General features: G+C 36.3%; 1 protein-coding gene across 1 annotated transcript in view; it reads left to right on the plus strand.

The window, feature by feature from the left end:
* Window positions 1-17,150, plus strand: part of LOC107602249 (tetratricopeptide repeat protein 28-like) — a 310,777-nt gene that overhangs the window by 269,497 nt on the left and 24,130 nt on the right. Inside the window, exons 10-12 of the mRNA XM_016294706.1 lie at window positions 6,847-6,976; window positions 10,198-10,416; window positions 14,588-14,756. Of these exons, the coding sequence (XP_016150192.1) occupies window positions 6,847-6,976; window positions 10,198-10,416; window positions 14,588-14,756 (518 nt within the window). The remainder of the gene's footprint in view (window positions 1-6,846; window positions 6,977-10,197; window positions 10,417-14,587; window positions 14,757-17,150) is intronic.

Below are 17,150 nucleotides of genomic sequence, written 5' to 3' on the forward strand. Positions count from 1 at the left end.
CACACACACACACACACACACACACACACAGCCAATTTCCTGCAGTCTCCGCACAGATGCACAGGATGCTCATGAACTCATGAACGCACAGAGCTCCACTGTCTCTGCTTCTTCTAATGATGTGCCTGTAGGCAGACGCGCATGCATGTGTGTGTGTGTGTGTGTGTGTGTGTGTGTGTTTCGGATTTTTGTGGACTTGTCATCACCGTCGGACTCTTCACTTGTGACTTCATCATTCTGTGAGGCAATCAAAGAAGCCGAATCTGCTGTTAAGGGAGTCGAGCTGCACAAACACACTGAGGATTCAGATGTAGCTTTGAGCAGGAATATTAAAGTTAACTAAAGCTACAACTAAAAGCATAAAAAACTTTAATGAAATCAACTTTAACTGAAATAAAATATTTTTAAAATTATATTTTTATTGTAATGTTTAAAATGTCAGATGAATATTTCTCATTTTAGTTTAAATGAATGTACTAAAGTAACTGATATATTATATTATTATAATATTTAAAATAGTTTTAATAAAATCAATTGTATTAATTAGTATTAAATTTTATTATTACTATTTAATTTCAGTTAGTTACCAGATCAATATTTTTTCATTTTAATTGAGTTTAGATTGATGTACTAAAATAACCAAAACTGAAATAAAAATGTTAAAAAAATTATATAGACATTAAAAAACTAAACGAATAAAATGACAAACACAACAAAATTTCCAAAACTTGAACTTTAAACTATAATAGAAAGGGAAGACATAAAAACTAAAACTAATTCTAAATATTAATAAAAACTCTAATAGTATCTCAATAATTCTAAACTAACACTGGTGTTTTGGAGCAGGAATCATATGTGACCCTGGACCACAAAACCATTCATAAGGGTCAATTTTTTGAAATGGAGATTTATACATTATCTGAAAGCTGAATAAATATGTTTTCCACTGATGTTTGTTAGAATCGGACAATATTTGGCCGAGATACAACTATTTGAAAATCTGGAATCTGAGGGTGCAAAAAAATCAAAATATTGAGAAAATCATCTTTAATGTTGTCCAAATTAAGTTCTTAGCCATGCATATTACTAATCAAAAATGAAGTTTTGATATATTTACGGTAGGAAATTTACAAAATATCTTCATGGAACAAGATCTTTACTTAATATCCTAATGATTTTTGGCATAAAAGAAAAATCGATCATTTTGATCCATACAATGTATTTTTGGCTATTGCTACAAATATACCCCAGCGACTTAACACTGCTTTTGTGCTCCAGGGTCACATATCAGCACATTTTATTCAAAGAGTCACTCAAAGCTGCATTTTCTTTGTTACTAGAAGCATCAAAATGAACTGTAAAGATAATGATTGTTTCTCAAACAGTCTCGCCTTAAAGCACAATTGATTGAGTCAGAAATGGACATGTTGAAGCGCTCCAACAACCACAATGTTTACACTCCACTTGAACTGCATTTTTACAGTCGAGTGATTCATCAATTATTGCTAAATGGTTCAACTGAATTGTTAGAAAAACAGAAATTGCACCCTAGAGAGTTTAGTTTAAATGTCTGTTTGAATATTGTAGATTAAATTTAGTCTTCAAGCATTTAATAATATTCTAGGGATGTGTGATATGTATGAGCTGGTTTTTATATACGCTATTGTTTAAAACCACTGCGGTCAGTAAGGTTTTTTAAAAGAAATGAATACTTTTATTGAGCAAAGATGCATTAAATTGATCAAAAGTGACATTTAGATTGTTTCAAAAGGTTTTTATTTCAAATACATGCTGCTCCTTTGAACGTTCTATTCATCAAAGAATCCTGAAACGGTTTCCACAAAATATGAAGCAGCACAACATGTTTTCAACATTGATAATAATAAAAGTGTTTCTTGAGCAGCAAATCAGCGTATTAGAATGATTTCTGAAGATCATGTGACACTGAATCCTGGAGTAATTATGATGCTGAAAATTCAGCTGCGCATCACAGGAATAAATTACATTTTAACATTATATTCACATAGAAAACAGTTATTTTAAATTGTAATAATATTTCACAATATTACAGTTTTTACTGTATTTTTGATCAATTAAATGCAGCCTTGGTGAGAAGAAGTGACTTCTTTCAAAAACATAAAAAAATGGTACCGACCCCAAACTTTTGAACGGTAGGAAATATCGGTCAGTGTTGGATGTTTATTTATTCTAGTCTATTTTAATATTTTAATGCTCTAGCACTAAATTAAAAGGACAGTGGTAGATTATTGAAAAGATTTAACTCTTTAAAAGCCCATAAATCTGTATTTGATGCGTTGAGTGTTGCTACATGTGAAATGTTTTTTGATAAAAAATATATTAGAAAAAAAATAAACATCCTCATAAAGGTATAAAAAAGCCCCGCTGGAAAATCATTTCTGTCTGCAGTCATCAAGCGGTAATAAAAAGTGTATTTCTGATCTGAATTAGACATCGCTGTTTGTTTTCCTGAAATATTTTAGGCTTGCTTTGTGGACTAACCTTTTCAATCAATAACATGGAACCAGCCTGAGGTGTACTGAACCTCTAAGATTATTTTTGAGCTCAAATCGACAGATTTTATTTGATTTCTTTGATGATTTCTGAAGGTCGTCGTCATCTCAGATGGTGACAGTGATTGTAGTCATCTCTGTAATCGTCTGCTCGGATCACATTTCATCATGGCCGTCTGGGGAGGAAGGCTCTAGATTGTTCTTCTCCCTCTGTAAATTGCCGAGCGAGTCTCACGTCTCCAGCGCGGAGAAGGCTGTTGATCACATATGTGGCGTACGTCTACAGGGAGACGGAAGATTAGAGGATAATGTGTTTAGATCATCGTACAGCCAGTCTTGTCAATTAGGCAGCTGTGCCATTGGGGACGGACGTGCTTTAGTTCAGTCTGAAAGAGCGAGAAACCGTCAGACTGGAGTCTCACGCGCCTCTGGCGGCAGCTGTCAGTCAAACAGACACGCCACGTGCTACACGATCATATCAGAGACGTTCAGATGGGTGCCGCTTTTGTTAAGACGTCCAGATGTTTGTGCACAGCACTATCTCACAAGGAAACTGCGTTTTTCCTTTGCACCACCAACAAATGTTAAAATTCTTTCTCTTGGCTCAGTAACTGTAAAAAGCGTAAAAAATATGAGTGATGTTTGCCAATGCAGAAATCAATGCCACAGTGCTAGGGTGTTTTAAATGGTTGCTAGGTTATTGTTAAAGTATTTTCAGTGTTTTTTTACTGTGTTGTCTCTACATATTGCTCAGACCCTCAGGTCATCCATGATGTAGATGAGTTTGTTTCTTCATCAGGTTCGGGGAAATATCAGCAATGGATGCTCTGCAGTGAATGGGTGCCGTCAGAATGACAGTCCAAACAGCTGATAAAAACATCACAATAATCCACACCACTCCAGTCCATCAGTTAATGTCTTGAGAAGCCAAAGGCTGTGTGTTCGGAAGAAACAAATCCATCAAGACGTTTTTTAACTTTAAAACTGTTGCTTCTAGCTAAAATCGGAGTCCATAATCCATACAATTGATTCTTCCATTGAAAAATCTCCTGTTGTCCTCTCACATCAACATTTTTGTTTAGAGCTGTTTTGGACTATTTTTTGCTTGTAAACGGTGTTTGATCTGTGCATATTTCTCTCTTGATTCAAGCAAGATTACTTTTTCACTGGAGAAAGCAATATTATGGATGAAGGACTTGTATTTTAGCTGGATGTGATGGTTTGAAGCTAAAAACATCTTAGTAATGGGCTTGTTTTACTAGCACGCAGCTTTTGTCTTCACAAGACATTCATTAATGGACTGGAGTGGATTACTTGTGGATTATTGTGATGTTTTTATCAGCTGTTTGGACTCTCATTCTGACGGCACCCATTCACTGCAGAGCATCCATTGGTGAGCAAGTGATGGAATGCTACATTTCTCCAAATCTCTTCTGATGAAGAAACAAACTCATCTATATCGTCTATGGGTGTGAGGGTGTCAGCAAATGGTGTCAGCAGTTTTTGGTCAAACTATTACTTTAACTTCCAATTGACACACTAAAGCTTTAAGTATGTACACACTCTTGTGAATGTGCATTTGTGTTTGCGTTTGCAGAGTGTTTCAGGCCATAGAGAAAATGAAAAGAAACACGAGTCAGCTGATAGTACAGCGTGTGTTTTGTGTGTGTAGTAATAGTAGCTTTTCAAGGCTTTCCTCCCTGGTGACTCAGTTTGGTGTGTTTGTGTGTGTGTGTGTGTGTGATGTATAGACAGTTCTGGAGCGCTGCAGATTGCAGATAGAGTGTGTGTGTGTGTGTGTGTGTGTGTGTGTGTGCTGATGCATTCCGCTCTTAATTGATTGCAGGCTGGCCGTGCTGTATGCTGATGAAGGGCTCTCTGCAGCCGAACCCCTGAGAAACGCTGCATTCCACACCACAAACACACACACACACACGTGCTCGGACACACACACACACATCTCAAAAACACATAAATACTCACACATGCAACATCAAGCAGCACTGGGGGCTCTAGACTACAAGCTACTCCTCATATGAAGCAGGACGGCTTGACAACTATAGTCCAGCTGTCTTTTTAAAACACATTCAACAGTATTTTTGACTAGTTTAGCAGTACAAATAACAAAGACTCGTTTGCTTGGTGCAGATTGCATAAGATTTTAATATTAATATTTCTCTTTCTAAATGCGTTTTCCTTGTTTTAAGTGTAATTGAATTTAACCTCACTAAATTTAGATAGATTTGTGCGTAAAACAAGAAAAAGATAATTGAAAAAAAAAAAATTTGTAGATATATTTTATTAAAACCAGTTATTACTTTTATCCCATTTTAAGCTTGTACGTTTGCAAGTTAATTTCTGTTGCTTTAGGAATATTTACATATTTTGTGGGAAAACAAAGTTAAAATTGCTTGCTAGAACAACTACATCGAGCTATTCAATGGGGCAATATCTTGATTAATGTATAAATATTAGCTGGTGTGGTTTAATTCTGCAGTAAATAGTGTTTTTCAGGCAGAGCGAGATCTAAATTCCAGTGACCGCATTAACTTTAAACAACTTAAAAATCTAGAAAACACAATAATTTAGTTGAAAACATAGGGACAAAAAGCGTTTACTAAATATTTAGATTTTAAAAAAGAAGACATTGTTGATTGTTGACATTGTTTGTCCAGTAAATAATTAATTTAATCGTTAAATCATGCATTTGATCTGTAAATTATATATTTGATATGTGAATTTTGATAAGTGAATAATTTATTTCATCAGTGAATTGTTAATCATTGAATCATGTATTTGATCTGAAATATATTAAATCATATTTCATTTATTTAAGTGTTTATTTAATTAGTGAATCATATATTTAGATTATATTGTTTGTTTGATTAGTGAAACGTTTATTTGATTAGTGAATCATATATTTAGTTATTTATTGTTTATTTGAATAGTGAATTGTTTATTTGAATAGGGAATCATATATTTCGTTTATATAATGTTCATTTGATTAGTGAATCATTTATCTGATCGGTGAATCATTTATTGAATAATTGAATCGTGTATTTAATCTGTAAATCATATATTTCATTTATTGAATCATTTATTTGATTAGTGAATCATATATTTAGTTTATTTGATTAGTTTATCATATATTTATATATTTATCATTTATTTTATAAGTGAATCATATATTTGAGCCGTATATCATATGTGAATCTGTATTTACTGTACATGAACCACGCTAGTGAATCAACCAACTAAAATTAATCAAACATCTTAAAACAAGTTAAGAGGAAAGAGCGAATTTAATTATTGCATGTGCAACCCAATGTGATGAAAAACACAGCATTTTGTAGCTCATAACTACAGTATTTGCTGCTAGAAAAGTTACATTGAAAGCATTTTTGTTACACTACTGAAAAACGTAAAGTTCTAGCATCGCTACTTTTGTTTGTTCTCAAGACGTACAGTGATGCCAAGTCCGTGGTTTTCCTGCGCAATTGGGCTACTTTAATACTGTTGCCACGGGTTGTTTTTCATGTCCGCGGGTTAAGGCGACCCCTATAATGTGATATTTAGCCCCTGGAGTGCGAATTGTACCAGGGGAACGCCACCAAAAACTTGCATTTTACCCCCCGGAACGCGATTTTTACCGGGGAGCCCCCCTCGAAATGCGATTGGGCTAGTTTTGGGCTAGTTTTGAGTAGCAATCGGGTGGGTTTTGTTGTGAAAACCTGGCAACCCTGTAGTCAACATCAGCGAGTCTGTCAACATGCGGTGGCAGCATCACAGACAGCCGTACGCTGATGCTGTCTTTCCCTCCGCCGCTGTGAACGAGAGGTTATCATACACCAGAAATACCACATCACTCATACCACACACAAACTCGCACTTTCGATTGCTAAACGAGAACCAGACCGGTCGACAAAAACGCTGCGACTTGCAGTCTCTGTGATTCAGACTCCATTTATTTCCACTGCAAACACAACTGTGGAGACGTTTTTGTGTGCTTAGATTGGTTTTATGTTGCTCAAAGGCTCGTGTGACAGATAAGCGTTTCATCTCGACTTGCTATGATTTGATTAAAGGCAACAAGAAAATAAGTTTAGAAAGAAACTGATGTGTTTTAGGTGTGGAGGTCTGCTGCCCTCTACTGTCCGCATCTGAGCGCTTCATCAAAACGCTCTGCTCTGGTTAGGCGTCATGTTTCTCCGTAGCGTGATAACACACATGCCAGTGTTTCTGTGGCAGGTTAGGTCAGAGATTTATTATTAACACATGTGTGAGTAACGCACAAAATCTTGTTTTTGCCTCACAGCTGTACCGTGCGTCGGCTCTGTTCGAGACCATTCGTCATGAAGCGCAGCACAGCACCGACTACAAGCTCTCCCTGTTCGACCTGCAGACCTCCTCGTACCAGGCTCTCCAGAGGGTCCTTGTCAGCCTCGGTATAAATATTCTCCTCCTATTTCTTCCTGTTTATATCATACATTATGCATTCGGAGCACAGAACAGCTTATCTGTGTATGGAAGGATTAATGTACAGTCCTTACAGCAAAGTAAAGCGTCTGTCACTCTGCAGGGGTTTGTTTTGCGATAATGACCAGCTGAGTGGACGTTAAACTGCTTGTTATGTGGCTACACTGCAAAATGCGACTTCTTAATGAAGTCGTTTTGGACTTGTTTACTAGTTAAAATCTTTGAAACGAGATATGTTTATTTATTAGTGTATTTTGTTTTTACTGCACTGGCTGATTTTTCACTTGTTTTTAACTTGTGGAAATGTGAAAAATATATTATGCAGTGTTGCTTCTGAAGCAAGTTGATGATTTTTGAGGACTTTTAGGTCAAAAATACTCATTAAAATAGGAGTTTTTGCCGTGTACTTGCCAGTAAATCAATAAATAGACACTACCATTCAAAAGTTTGTGGTCGGTGAGATTTAATGTTTTGAAAGCAGTCTCTTAAGCTCACCAACGCTGTATTGTGAAACATTTTTATTATTCAAATGAGCTGTTTTCTATTTGAATGCATTTTAAAATGTCATTTATTGATGATGCAAAGCTGAATTTCCAGCATCATTACTCCAGTCTTCAGTGTCACATGATCCTTCAGAAATCATTCTAATATGCTGATTTGCTGCTCAAGAAATAGTTCTTATTATAAATATAAAAAAAAAACAGTTGTGCTGCTCCATATTTTTGTGGAAACTGATAAATGTTTAGATAAAATTTTTTATATTATTTAAAAAAAATTAACTTTGATAAAGAAAAATTATTAAAAGAACCACATTCATTTGAAATATAAATCTTTTATAACATTATAAATTCTCGACTGTCAAGTTTAAACATTACTCCAGTCTTCAGTGTCACATGATCCTTCAGAAATCATTCTAATATGCTGATTTTCTGCTCAAGAAATAGTTCTTATTATAAATATAAAAAAAAAACAGTTGTGCTGCTCCATATTTTTGTGGAAACTGATAAATGTTTAGATAAAAATTTTTATATTATTTAAAAAAAATTAACTTTGATAAAGAAAAATTATTAAAAGAACCACATTCATTTGAAATATAAATCTTTTATAACATTATAAAGTCTCGACTGTCAAGTTTAAACATTTTTATGTGTTCTTGCTGAAAAAAAGTATTAATTTCTTTCTGAAAACATCTTATTAACCCAAACTTTTGAATGGTAGTGTATACAGTGGGTACGGAAAGTATTCAGACCCCGTTAAATTTTTCACTCTTTATTATATTGCAGCCATTTGCTAAAATCATTTAAGTAAATTTTTTTTCCTCATTAATGTACACACAGCACCCCATATTGACAGAAAAACACAGAATTGTTGACATTTTCGCAGATTTATTAAAAAAGAAAAACTGAAATATCACATGGTCCTAAGTATTCAGACCCTTTGCTGTGACACTCATATATTTAACTCAGGTGCTGTCCATTTCTTCTGATCATCCTTGAGATGGTTCTACACCCTCATTTGAGTCCAGCTGTGTTTGATTATACTGATTGGACTTGATTAGGAAAGCCACACACCTGTCTATATAAGACCTTACAGCTCACAGTGCATGGCAGAGCGAATGAGAATCATGAGGTCAAAGGATCTGAAGAGCTCAGAGACAGAATTGTGGCAAGGCACAGGTCTGGCCAAGGTTACAAACAAATTTCTGCTGCACTTAAGGTTCCCAAGAGCACAGTGGCCTCCATTCCTTAAATGGAAGACGTTTGGGATGACCAGAACCCTTCCTAGAGCTGGCCGTCCGGCCAAACTGAGCTATCGGGGGCGAAGAGCCTTGGTGAGAGAGGTAAAGAAGAACCCAAAGATCACTGTGGCTGAGCTCCAGAGATGCAGTCGGGAGATGGGAGAACGTTGTAGAAAGTCAACCATCACTGCAGCCCTCCACCAGTTGGGGCTTTATGGCAGAGTGGCCCGATGGAAGCCTCTCCTCAGTGCAAGACACATGAAAGCCTGCATGGAGTTTGCTAAAAAACACCTGAATAAGATTCTCTGGTCTGATGAGACCAAGATAGAACTTTTTGGCCTTAATTCTAAGCGGTATGTGTGGAGAAAACCAGGCACTGCTCATCACCTGTCCAATACAGTCCCAACAGTGAAGCATGGTGGTGGCAGTATCATGCTGTGGGGGTGTTTTTCAGCTGCAGGGACAGGACGACTGGTTGGAATTGAGGGAAAGATGAATGCGGCCAAGTACAGGGATATCCTGGACGAAAACTTTCTCCAGAGTGCTCAGGACCTCAGACTGGGCCGAAGGTTTACCTTCCAACAAGACAATGACCCTAAGCACACAGCTAAAATAACGAAGGAGTGGCTTCACAACAACTCTGTGACTGTTCTTGAATGGCCCAGCCAGAGTCCTGACTTAAACCCAATTGAGCATCTCTGGAGAGACCTAAAAATGTCTGTCCACCGATGTTTACCATCCAACCTGACAGAACTGGAGAGGATCTGCAAGGAGGAATGGCAGAGGATCCCCAAATCCAGGTGTGAAAAACTTGTTGCATCTTTCCCAAAAAGACTCATGGCTGTATTAGATCAAAAGGGTGCTTCTACTAAATACTGAGCAAAGGGTCTGAATACTTAGGGCCATGTGATATTTCAGTTTTTCTTTTTTAATAAATCTGCAAAAATGTCAACAATTCTGTGTTTTTCTGTCAATATGGGGTGCTGTGTGTACATTATTGAGGAAAAAAAATTAACTTAAATGATTTTAGCAAATGGCTGCAATATAACAAAGAGTGAAAAATTTAAGGGGGTCTGAATACTTTCCGTACCCACTGCATATTGATCAGTTTTTTTCCCCTTTTTCCATATAATAAATGTATACACAGGCTGGTCAAGATTCAAAACACATCATGAAAACACAGTAAAAGCAGCTCCTGTGCCAGTTTTCTGAAGTTATATAATGGTTTTGTGTGATGAACAGACCAAAATGAAGTAACGCTCCACCAGTTGAGCACATAAAGTTTATTTTGGCCATTATGATGACCTGTGGTAGAAATCATGTGGTTTTCTGTGGCCTGCAGTTCATTGCATATGCACTAAACGCTCAAAGACCTCTGGAAATAAAGTTAGAAGTGCTTGCATGTATTCCTGGGTTTATGAAGACCAGCGCTGACCTCTGACCTCTGCTCAGGTCACCATGATGAAGCTCTGGCCGTGGCGGAGCGCGGACGCACTCGGGCCTTTGCTGACCTGCTGGTGGAGAGACAGACAGGCCAGCAGGACTCTGACCCCTACACGCCTGTGACGGTGGAGCACATCCTGGACACTGTGAACGGGCAGCGGGCGCTGGTGCTCTACTTCTCTCTGGCGGCAGGATACCTGTACAGCTGGCTCCTGGCCCCCGGCTCCGGTAAGACACTTAATGAACTCCCAACATGCCCTTGCACAAGCCCAAATACCAAGTAACGTATTAACGCATAACTTTAAGCGGTCTTAAAGAAATATCACAAAAGAGGATTAAGGGCCTTATGAAGTATGTTTTCTTTCTCCCAGATTCCGATTTTTTTCTTTTTTCTGGATTCTGTTATTGTTGTTGCTGGTGTTTTTCATTATTCTGTTTTAATTGTAGTAATCGAAAAACATGTCTGGTTAATAGAAATCATGAAAAATTGTATATTTAACAATTTCTTAATAGTGTAACAAATTATATTTTAGGGCCCTATGTAATCTTTAATTTTTTCACCAAATTCAGTTTTTGTTTTTTTTCTCTTGTTTAAAATCTTCTGGATTCTCTTTCTTTTTCTTTTCTTTTTTCTTCATTTTTCATTTTTCAAGAACATTTTAGTAATCATAAAGCATGTGTAATTAATTAAAATGATAGAACGTACATAATTTAACAATAATTTATTTAAAAATGTTTGAAAAAAGTAAAGTTTTTTGATAATGTTTTTGAAATCTGTTTTATTTTTTCCAAATTCAGTTTTCTGTTTTAATTTTTATAGTTTTTTTCCAGTTAAATTTGAGTAAACAAAAAGCATGTCTTAAACAGTTTAACAACAATTTATTAAAAGTGTGTGTGTGTGTGTGTGTGTGTGTGTGTGTATATATATATTTTTTTTTTTATTATTATTATTATTATTTTTATTTTTTATTTTTTTTAAATTTTCTGAATTCTCTTTCTTTTTTTCTTCATTTTTCATTTTTTAATTGCATTTTAGTAATCATAAAGTATGTCTAATTAATTAAAATGTTAAAACTTGATTTAACAACAAAAAACAGTTTTTATGGTCCTAATCTTATTTTTTATGAAATTTTTGTTTTTTTTTGTTTTTACAAATGTTGTGTTTTCACTTTTAATTTTTGTCTTTTTTCCAGTTAAATTTTAGTAATCAATAAGCATGTCTTTAACAGTTTGATGACAATTTATTAAATGTTGAGCAAAAATTTAAATTTTTAGGGCCCTATGAAATCCTTTTTTTTTTTTTTCAAAATAGTTTTTGTCATATTTAATTCTTCTATTTTGGAATTAAATTGTATTAATTAAAAACACATGTCTATATAATGGAAATTATACAATTTATACAATTTAACAACAATTTATTAAAAGTTTGATGAAAATTAAATTTTTAGTGCACTATAATTCCCCCCCAAATTCTATTTTAATGGCTTAATTTATTTTTATAATCAAAAATAATAATAATAATAATAATAGGGCCCTATGAAATGTTTTATTTTTCAGAAATTCTGTGTTGGCTCTTTAAATTTTTATATAATTTTTTTTTTTTATCCAAAATTGGCCAAATTCTGTGGCATTCTGCATCATAGAGTAAATTCCATTTTTATAACTGGATTCTATGATTCTCTTTATGTTTTCCATGGAAATCGTAGGATCCTAAACACAGATTCTACACAGAGTGATGTGTGTGTGGGGTGATGGAGGTGTCAGACAGACACAGCACACATCAGAACAGTTCATCAGAGCCCGATCCGGAGACACGCTGAGACTCTGTCTGCCTGTTTGAACACAGACCAACACATTTACACTAACAGATCAATAACCCACACTGATCTGCGAAACTGATGCCTTTCTCATGTTGTAAAGGTACATTTCTGTACCATTTTATGCATTTCATTTGACAAAGTGCATCTAGAAATGTTAATAAATTGCATTAAACCGTCTCAAGCTAAACCAGATGAGTATTTAAAAAATATACTGTTTTAAAAGCTATCAAAAGTTGATGTCAGCTGTTTTAAGCCACTTACTTAAAAGGCATCTGTTACACACCTAAACACACCATAAGTTTGGTTGAACCACATCCTACAACAAAGAAACAATTATTTGATCAAATCTGGAGTTGCTTCAATGTCAGGAATATACACACACACACACACACACACATGCTCAGTTGATCGGTGTGTTTGTCGCTGCCGTATTCCTCACACCTTCTGTTCCCCGCGGCTTCATTGTGCCGCCTGCTGTTCGGTGAAGCTGGTAAAAAGCTGTGAATTAACGCAAAGTGGCAGTACCACCTGCCTCCATAATCCCAGCCCTCACAACCACACACACATAAAACACACACTAAGGGTGTTACCGTTTTGCAGTTTTTATTTGAATACATATTTAAATTTCAGTTCAGTTTTAACAATGTTTAGAATTTTTACGGACACGTGTATTTAATTACATTATGGTATATTCAGTTTTTTATATTTGAAATATATTTTTTATATTTATGATTAGAGCTGCACGATAAATCGAAATGGAATCGAGATCGCGATTCGACAGAAGCTGCGATTGTCATGCGTATCTTTCAGTGAAGCACGGTTCTGTGATCAGCAGTAAATCTCCATCCAAAGGCCAGAGAAACTCCAAATACGTCTCGCAGAAGAAACCCAGAAAATGCCTATCGCTGCAGCTTAATAAACAGAAGATTCAACTGCTTTCATTGATTCAACGTGACTAATAAACACACGACTATGGCAATATACGGTTTATCTGAGTTCTTATTATTATAATTTTCATTAAAATAAAGTATATTTATAATGCAATGCCTTTATCACTGCTTAAATACTATGAAATATGTTGCGTGCCTTATTCTGTGTAAGAAGCCACATCATCTCACAGAAGGATTTATTTCAAACACTCGACTGACATTATGAAGTGAGTTTGGAGTAAAAATATGTTATTAAATGTGGTATTTTCACATGCTTTCAGATGGAGCAGCATTTACTACACAGAGCCGTAGTTCACTGAGAAGCTATGCAAACAGCTGTCATTATCGCGAACGATTTCAGAATCACGCAATAAAATCATCTGCGATTTTTTTGCGGAACTTGTCAGTGAACTACGGCTATGTGTAGTAAATGCTGCTCCATCTGAAAGCACGTGATGATAATTTCCTGCTGATTACAGAACCGGCATTAATATCAAAATGCGCATGACAATCGCATTCGATTAATCGTGCAGCCCTATTTGTGATGTATTTTTTCTTTTAGGTTTATGTACGTATGTATGTATGTACATGTAACATTTTTACATTTTATATTCATAAAGCATTATTAAAATTTTTCATATATATAGTGTTTTCCTCATAAAAGTTTATATTACATGTACATTTTATTGATTTTATTTTATTGTTTTAAATATATAATAATATGGCAAAAAGTGTGTGTGTGTGTGTGTGTGTGTGTGTGTGTGTGTGTTTAATTTTATTATATTATATTTTAGATATGTATTTTTTATATTTTTATTTTTATTTTTGTTTTTTTCCTCATAAAAATTGAACATTTTCACATTTTATATATTTTTATTGTTTGTTATTTTTATTTTTCATAGTTATATTTAAGCTAAATATTAAGCCAACAAATCTGATTTTTTTAAAATTTATTTATTTGTTTATTTATTTATATGCATTTATTTATTATGTATTTTTGTATATGTATTTATGCAATATACTTTTAGTTTCAGATTTTTTTTTTTTCATAAAAGTGTCTGACTCTGACAATTTTGAAAATATTTTGAAATCAATGATTTTCATCTTAGTTTTAGTATACTGAGATACCTTGGGCATGCACTCACACACGACTGCACACATCTTCATCTCTCTGGACTTGAAGCTCATTTATTTATTCCAACATTGGCATCTGTAACAGAAAGACAAGCTCATGCAATCAAACAGACATATGTCTGAAAGCAGGGAGTGCTTTTGCTCATTTACAATATTCACCTAACTAGATTTCAGCCTCTTGCAGGAGAGCACTGACCTTGCTCGTGACTCTTGTGTGGCTCTATACGTTATTCTAACTTCATTATTATGCAAAGCACGCACGTTATGTCTGAAACACGGACACTCTCAGGAGTTTGAGAGCATTCGGTCCGGTCTGAACTTTGCTGGATGATCGTCTTTTACATCTGACCTTTAAGTTTGATCATTTTAAGATTGAACGACTTTACCATTTGTGAAATCAGAAAGCTCTTATAGTGCACTGCTTTTATAAAGATCACCAGCAGCAATATTCACCATTAATCACCATTGATATCATCTCTGTGCAAATCAGCATGAGCTCTGCTCTCCGTCTCACAGGTATCCTGAAGTTTCATGAGGTGTATCTGGGCGAGGGCGCGTCGGATGGCGGTACGTCAGACTTCCAGGAGGGCGGTGGCAGCTCTGTGCCCGCGGCTGGTGGCTCGTCTCTGGAGCAGCACATTAGTAACGCGCGGGAAGCTCTGGGTGTGGATTCATACTACAGCAGGTGAATGCTTCAATCACACAGCCTCCAAACATGATCACACACACACCGCAGCTAAATTCTGTTGTCAGTTCACCTTTTATGTTCCACTTTATATTCCATTCATTTATTAAATATATTTTAATAATTTCTGACTGTTATTTACGGTTTAAAAGGAGTTTCTCAACTGATAGTCTGTAATCTGGTGATGTAATCTAGGGCATTGCTTGGTTGTTGCTAATGTGTTCTAGGCTTTGCTAGGTTGCTGTTAAGCTTTACTGGATGTTAGGGTGTTGCTAGGGCGTACTAGATTTTTGTTAGGTTATTGTTAATTGGTTGCTATGGTGTTCTGAGCTTTGCTAGGTTGTTGCTAGAGTGTACTGGATGTTATGGTGTTGCTAGGTGGTTGCTAGGGTGAACTAGATGTTTGTTAGGCCCTCGTTAGGTGGTTGCTAGGGTGTACTGGATGATAGGGTGTTGCCAGGTGAATGCTAGGGTATTCTGGATGTTCAATAGGTGTTGTTAGCGTGTACTAGATGTTTGTTAGGGTGTCACTAGGTGATTGCTAAGGTGTACTAGATATTTGTTTGGGCATTGCTAAGGTTTTATGGATGTTTGATAGGGTGTAATAATGTTACAGTGTTGCTAGGTGGTTTCTAGGGTGTTCTTAATGTTTGTTAGGTTGTTGCTAGGTGATTTCAAGGGTGTACTGGATGTTAGAATGTCGCAAGGTGGTTGGTATGGTGTTCCTAGTGTTTGTTAGGGTGTTGCTAGGTAATTTCATGGGTGTACTGGATGTTAAAGCGTTGCTAGGTGGTTGCTATGGTGTTCTTAATGTTTGTTAGGGTGTTGCTAGGTAATTTCAAGGGTGTACTGGATGTTAGAGCATTGCTAGGGGGTTGCTATGGAGTTCTTACTGTTTGTTAGGGTGTTGTTAAGTGGTTTCTAGGGTGTTCTGTTTGTAAGAGCATTGTTAGGTGGTTGTTAGGGTGTTGCTGGGTGGTTGCTCATTATTAAAAAAATAAATAAAAATAGTATTGTATTTGTTATGATCTATTTCTATTTCTGTTTGTTTTATGGTTTTATGAAATATGGACGGCTATGTTGAAAGGCGAGATTGAAGAATATGCTTTTCCCAATAAAATATTACAGTAGAAGTGCCGCAGAGCGCAGCTGTGCTCGTGTTAGTGTGAATGTCTGCATCCTCCTAAATATACCCTGATGGATGTGGTCCTCGAGTGCAGCAGGGTGGAGTGTGCGCGTTCATGCCCTGCAGGAAGCACATCTCAGCGCAGGAAGCAGTGCTGGTGTTGAGTTCACTCTGACATCTAATTAGGTGAAGACGCTGGCAGGTTTGGAGGAGCAGAATGCAGAGAAGGACGGCAGAATGTCAGAAACTCTTGGTGTGAATTAAGCAGCAGCCTGAAACAAAGGGCATTATTGTACGCTCGTGGAAAGCCGCTGGTGCCAGTGCATTAGTCACTAGAGGTGTGATGGCTTCTCCCAGTGAGCTCTGCGCTCATCCCTGCCCATTAAAGGATAATTTAGCGCTTGACTGAGGGGCTGCTAGCAATCTTTTCCACTTGGTTGGGTGCAATATGCCACCTTTGAAGACCCCATTCATTTTGCAGAAAGAAAGAGGCACGAACAGGAAATGTGATACCGGCTGCAATATGAGCGATTATGGCTCGTTTAGCGAGACCTCTTGCACCCTTTAGTTAAGACGGATCCGTGTGTGTTGACTGGAGTGCCGCTCGTGAGATTCATTATAATAGCTCTGTGATTAATGCACAGATTGTTCACGTGACTGGTGTTTGCCCATGCAAAACCCACCGCCATGAAGGGTGGTTGCCAGGACGTTACTGTATAGTTGCTAGGTGCAAATGAATAATGGATGTGATAGCCTGTTTTCACCTGTTTCACCAGGTTTAATACAAAAAAGTAGTCAGGAAGATATATAGTCATACGGATATATATAGAGTCATATTTGGAGCTCTTAAAGGGGTCATATGATGCTGCTAAAAAGAACATTATTTTGTGTATTTGGTGTAATGAAATGTGTTTATGCGGTTTAAAGTTCAAAAAACACATTATTTTCCACATACTGTACATTATTGTTTCTCCTCTATGCCCCGCCTTTCTGAAACGATTTTTTCAAAGCTCATCGTTCTAAAAAAGCGAGGCGTGCTGTGATTGGCCAGCTATCCAGTGCGTTGGGATTGGCCGAATACCTCAAGCGTGTGACGAAAATGTTATGCCCCTTACTATACTGTGATGATGCCCTGTCAGGCCGGAGCGATGATTCAAAAACATGAAAACCCATTATAAACGAGGCATTCGTTGCATCCAGTGGGGACATAATTATGGATTATAATAACTTATACTGTCTTTTTACGTGTTGCGTTGCATCGCGCCGCG

This window comes from Sinocyclocheilus grahami, unplaced genomic scaffold, assembly GCF_001515645.1.
Source record: "Sinocyclocheilus grahami isolate Dianchi unplaced genomic scaffold, SAMN03320097.WGS_v1.1 scaffold322.1, whole genome shotgun sequence".
Taxonomy (NCBI): Eukaryota; Metazoa; Chordata; class Actinopteri; order Cypriniformes; family Cyprinidae; genus Sinocyclocheilus; species Sinocyclocheilus grahami.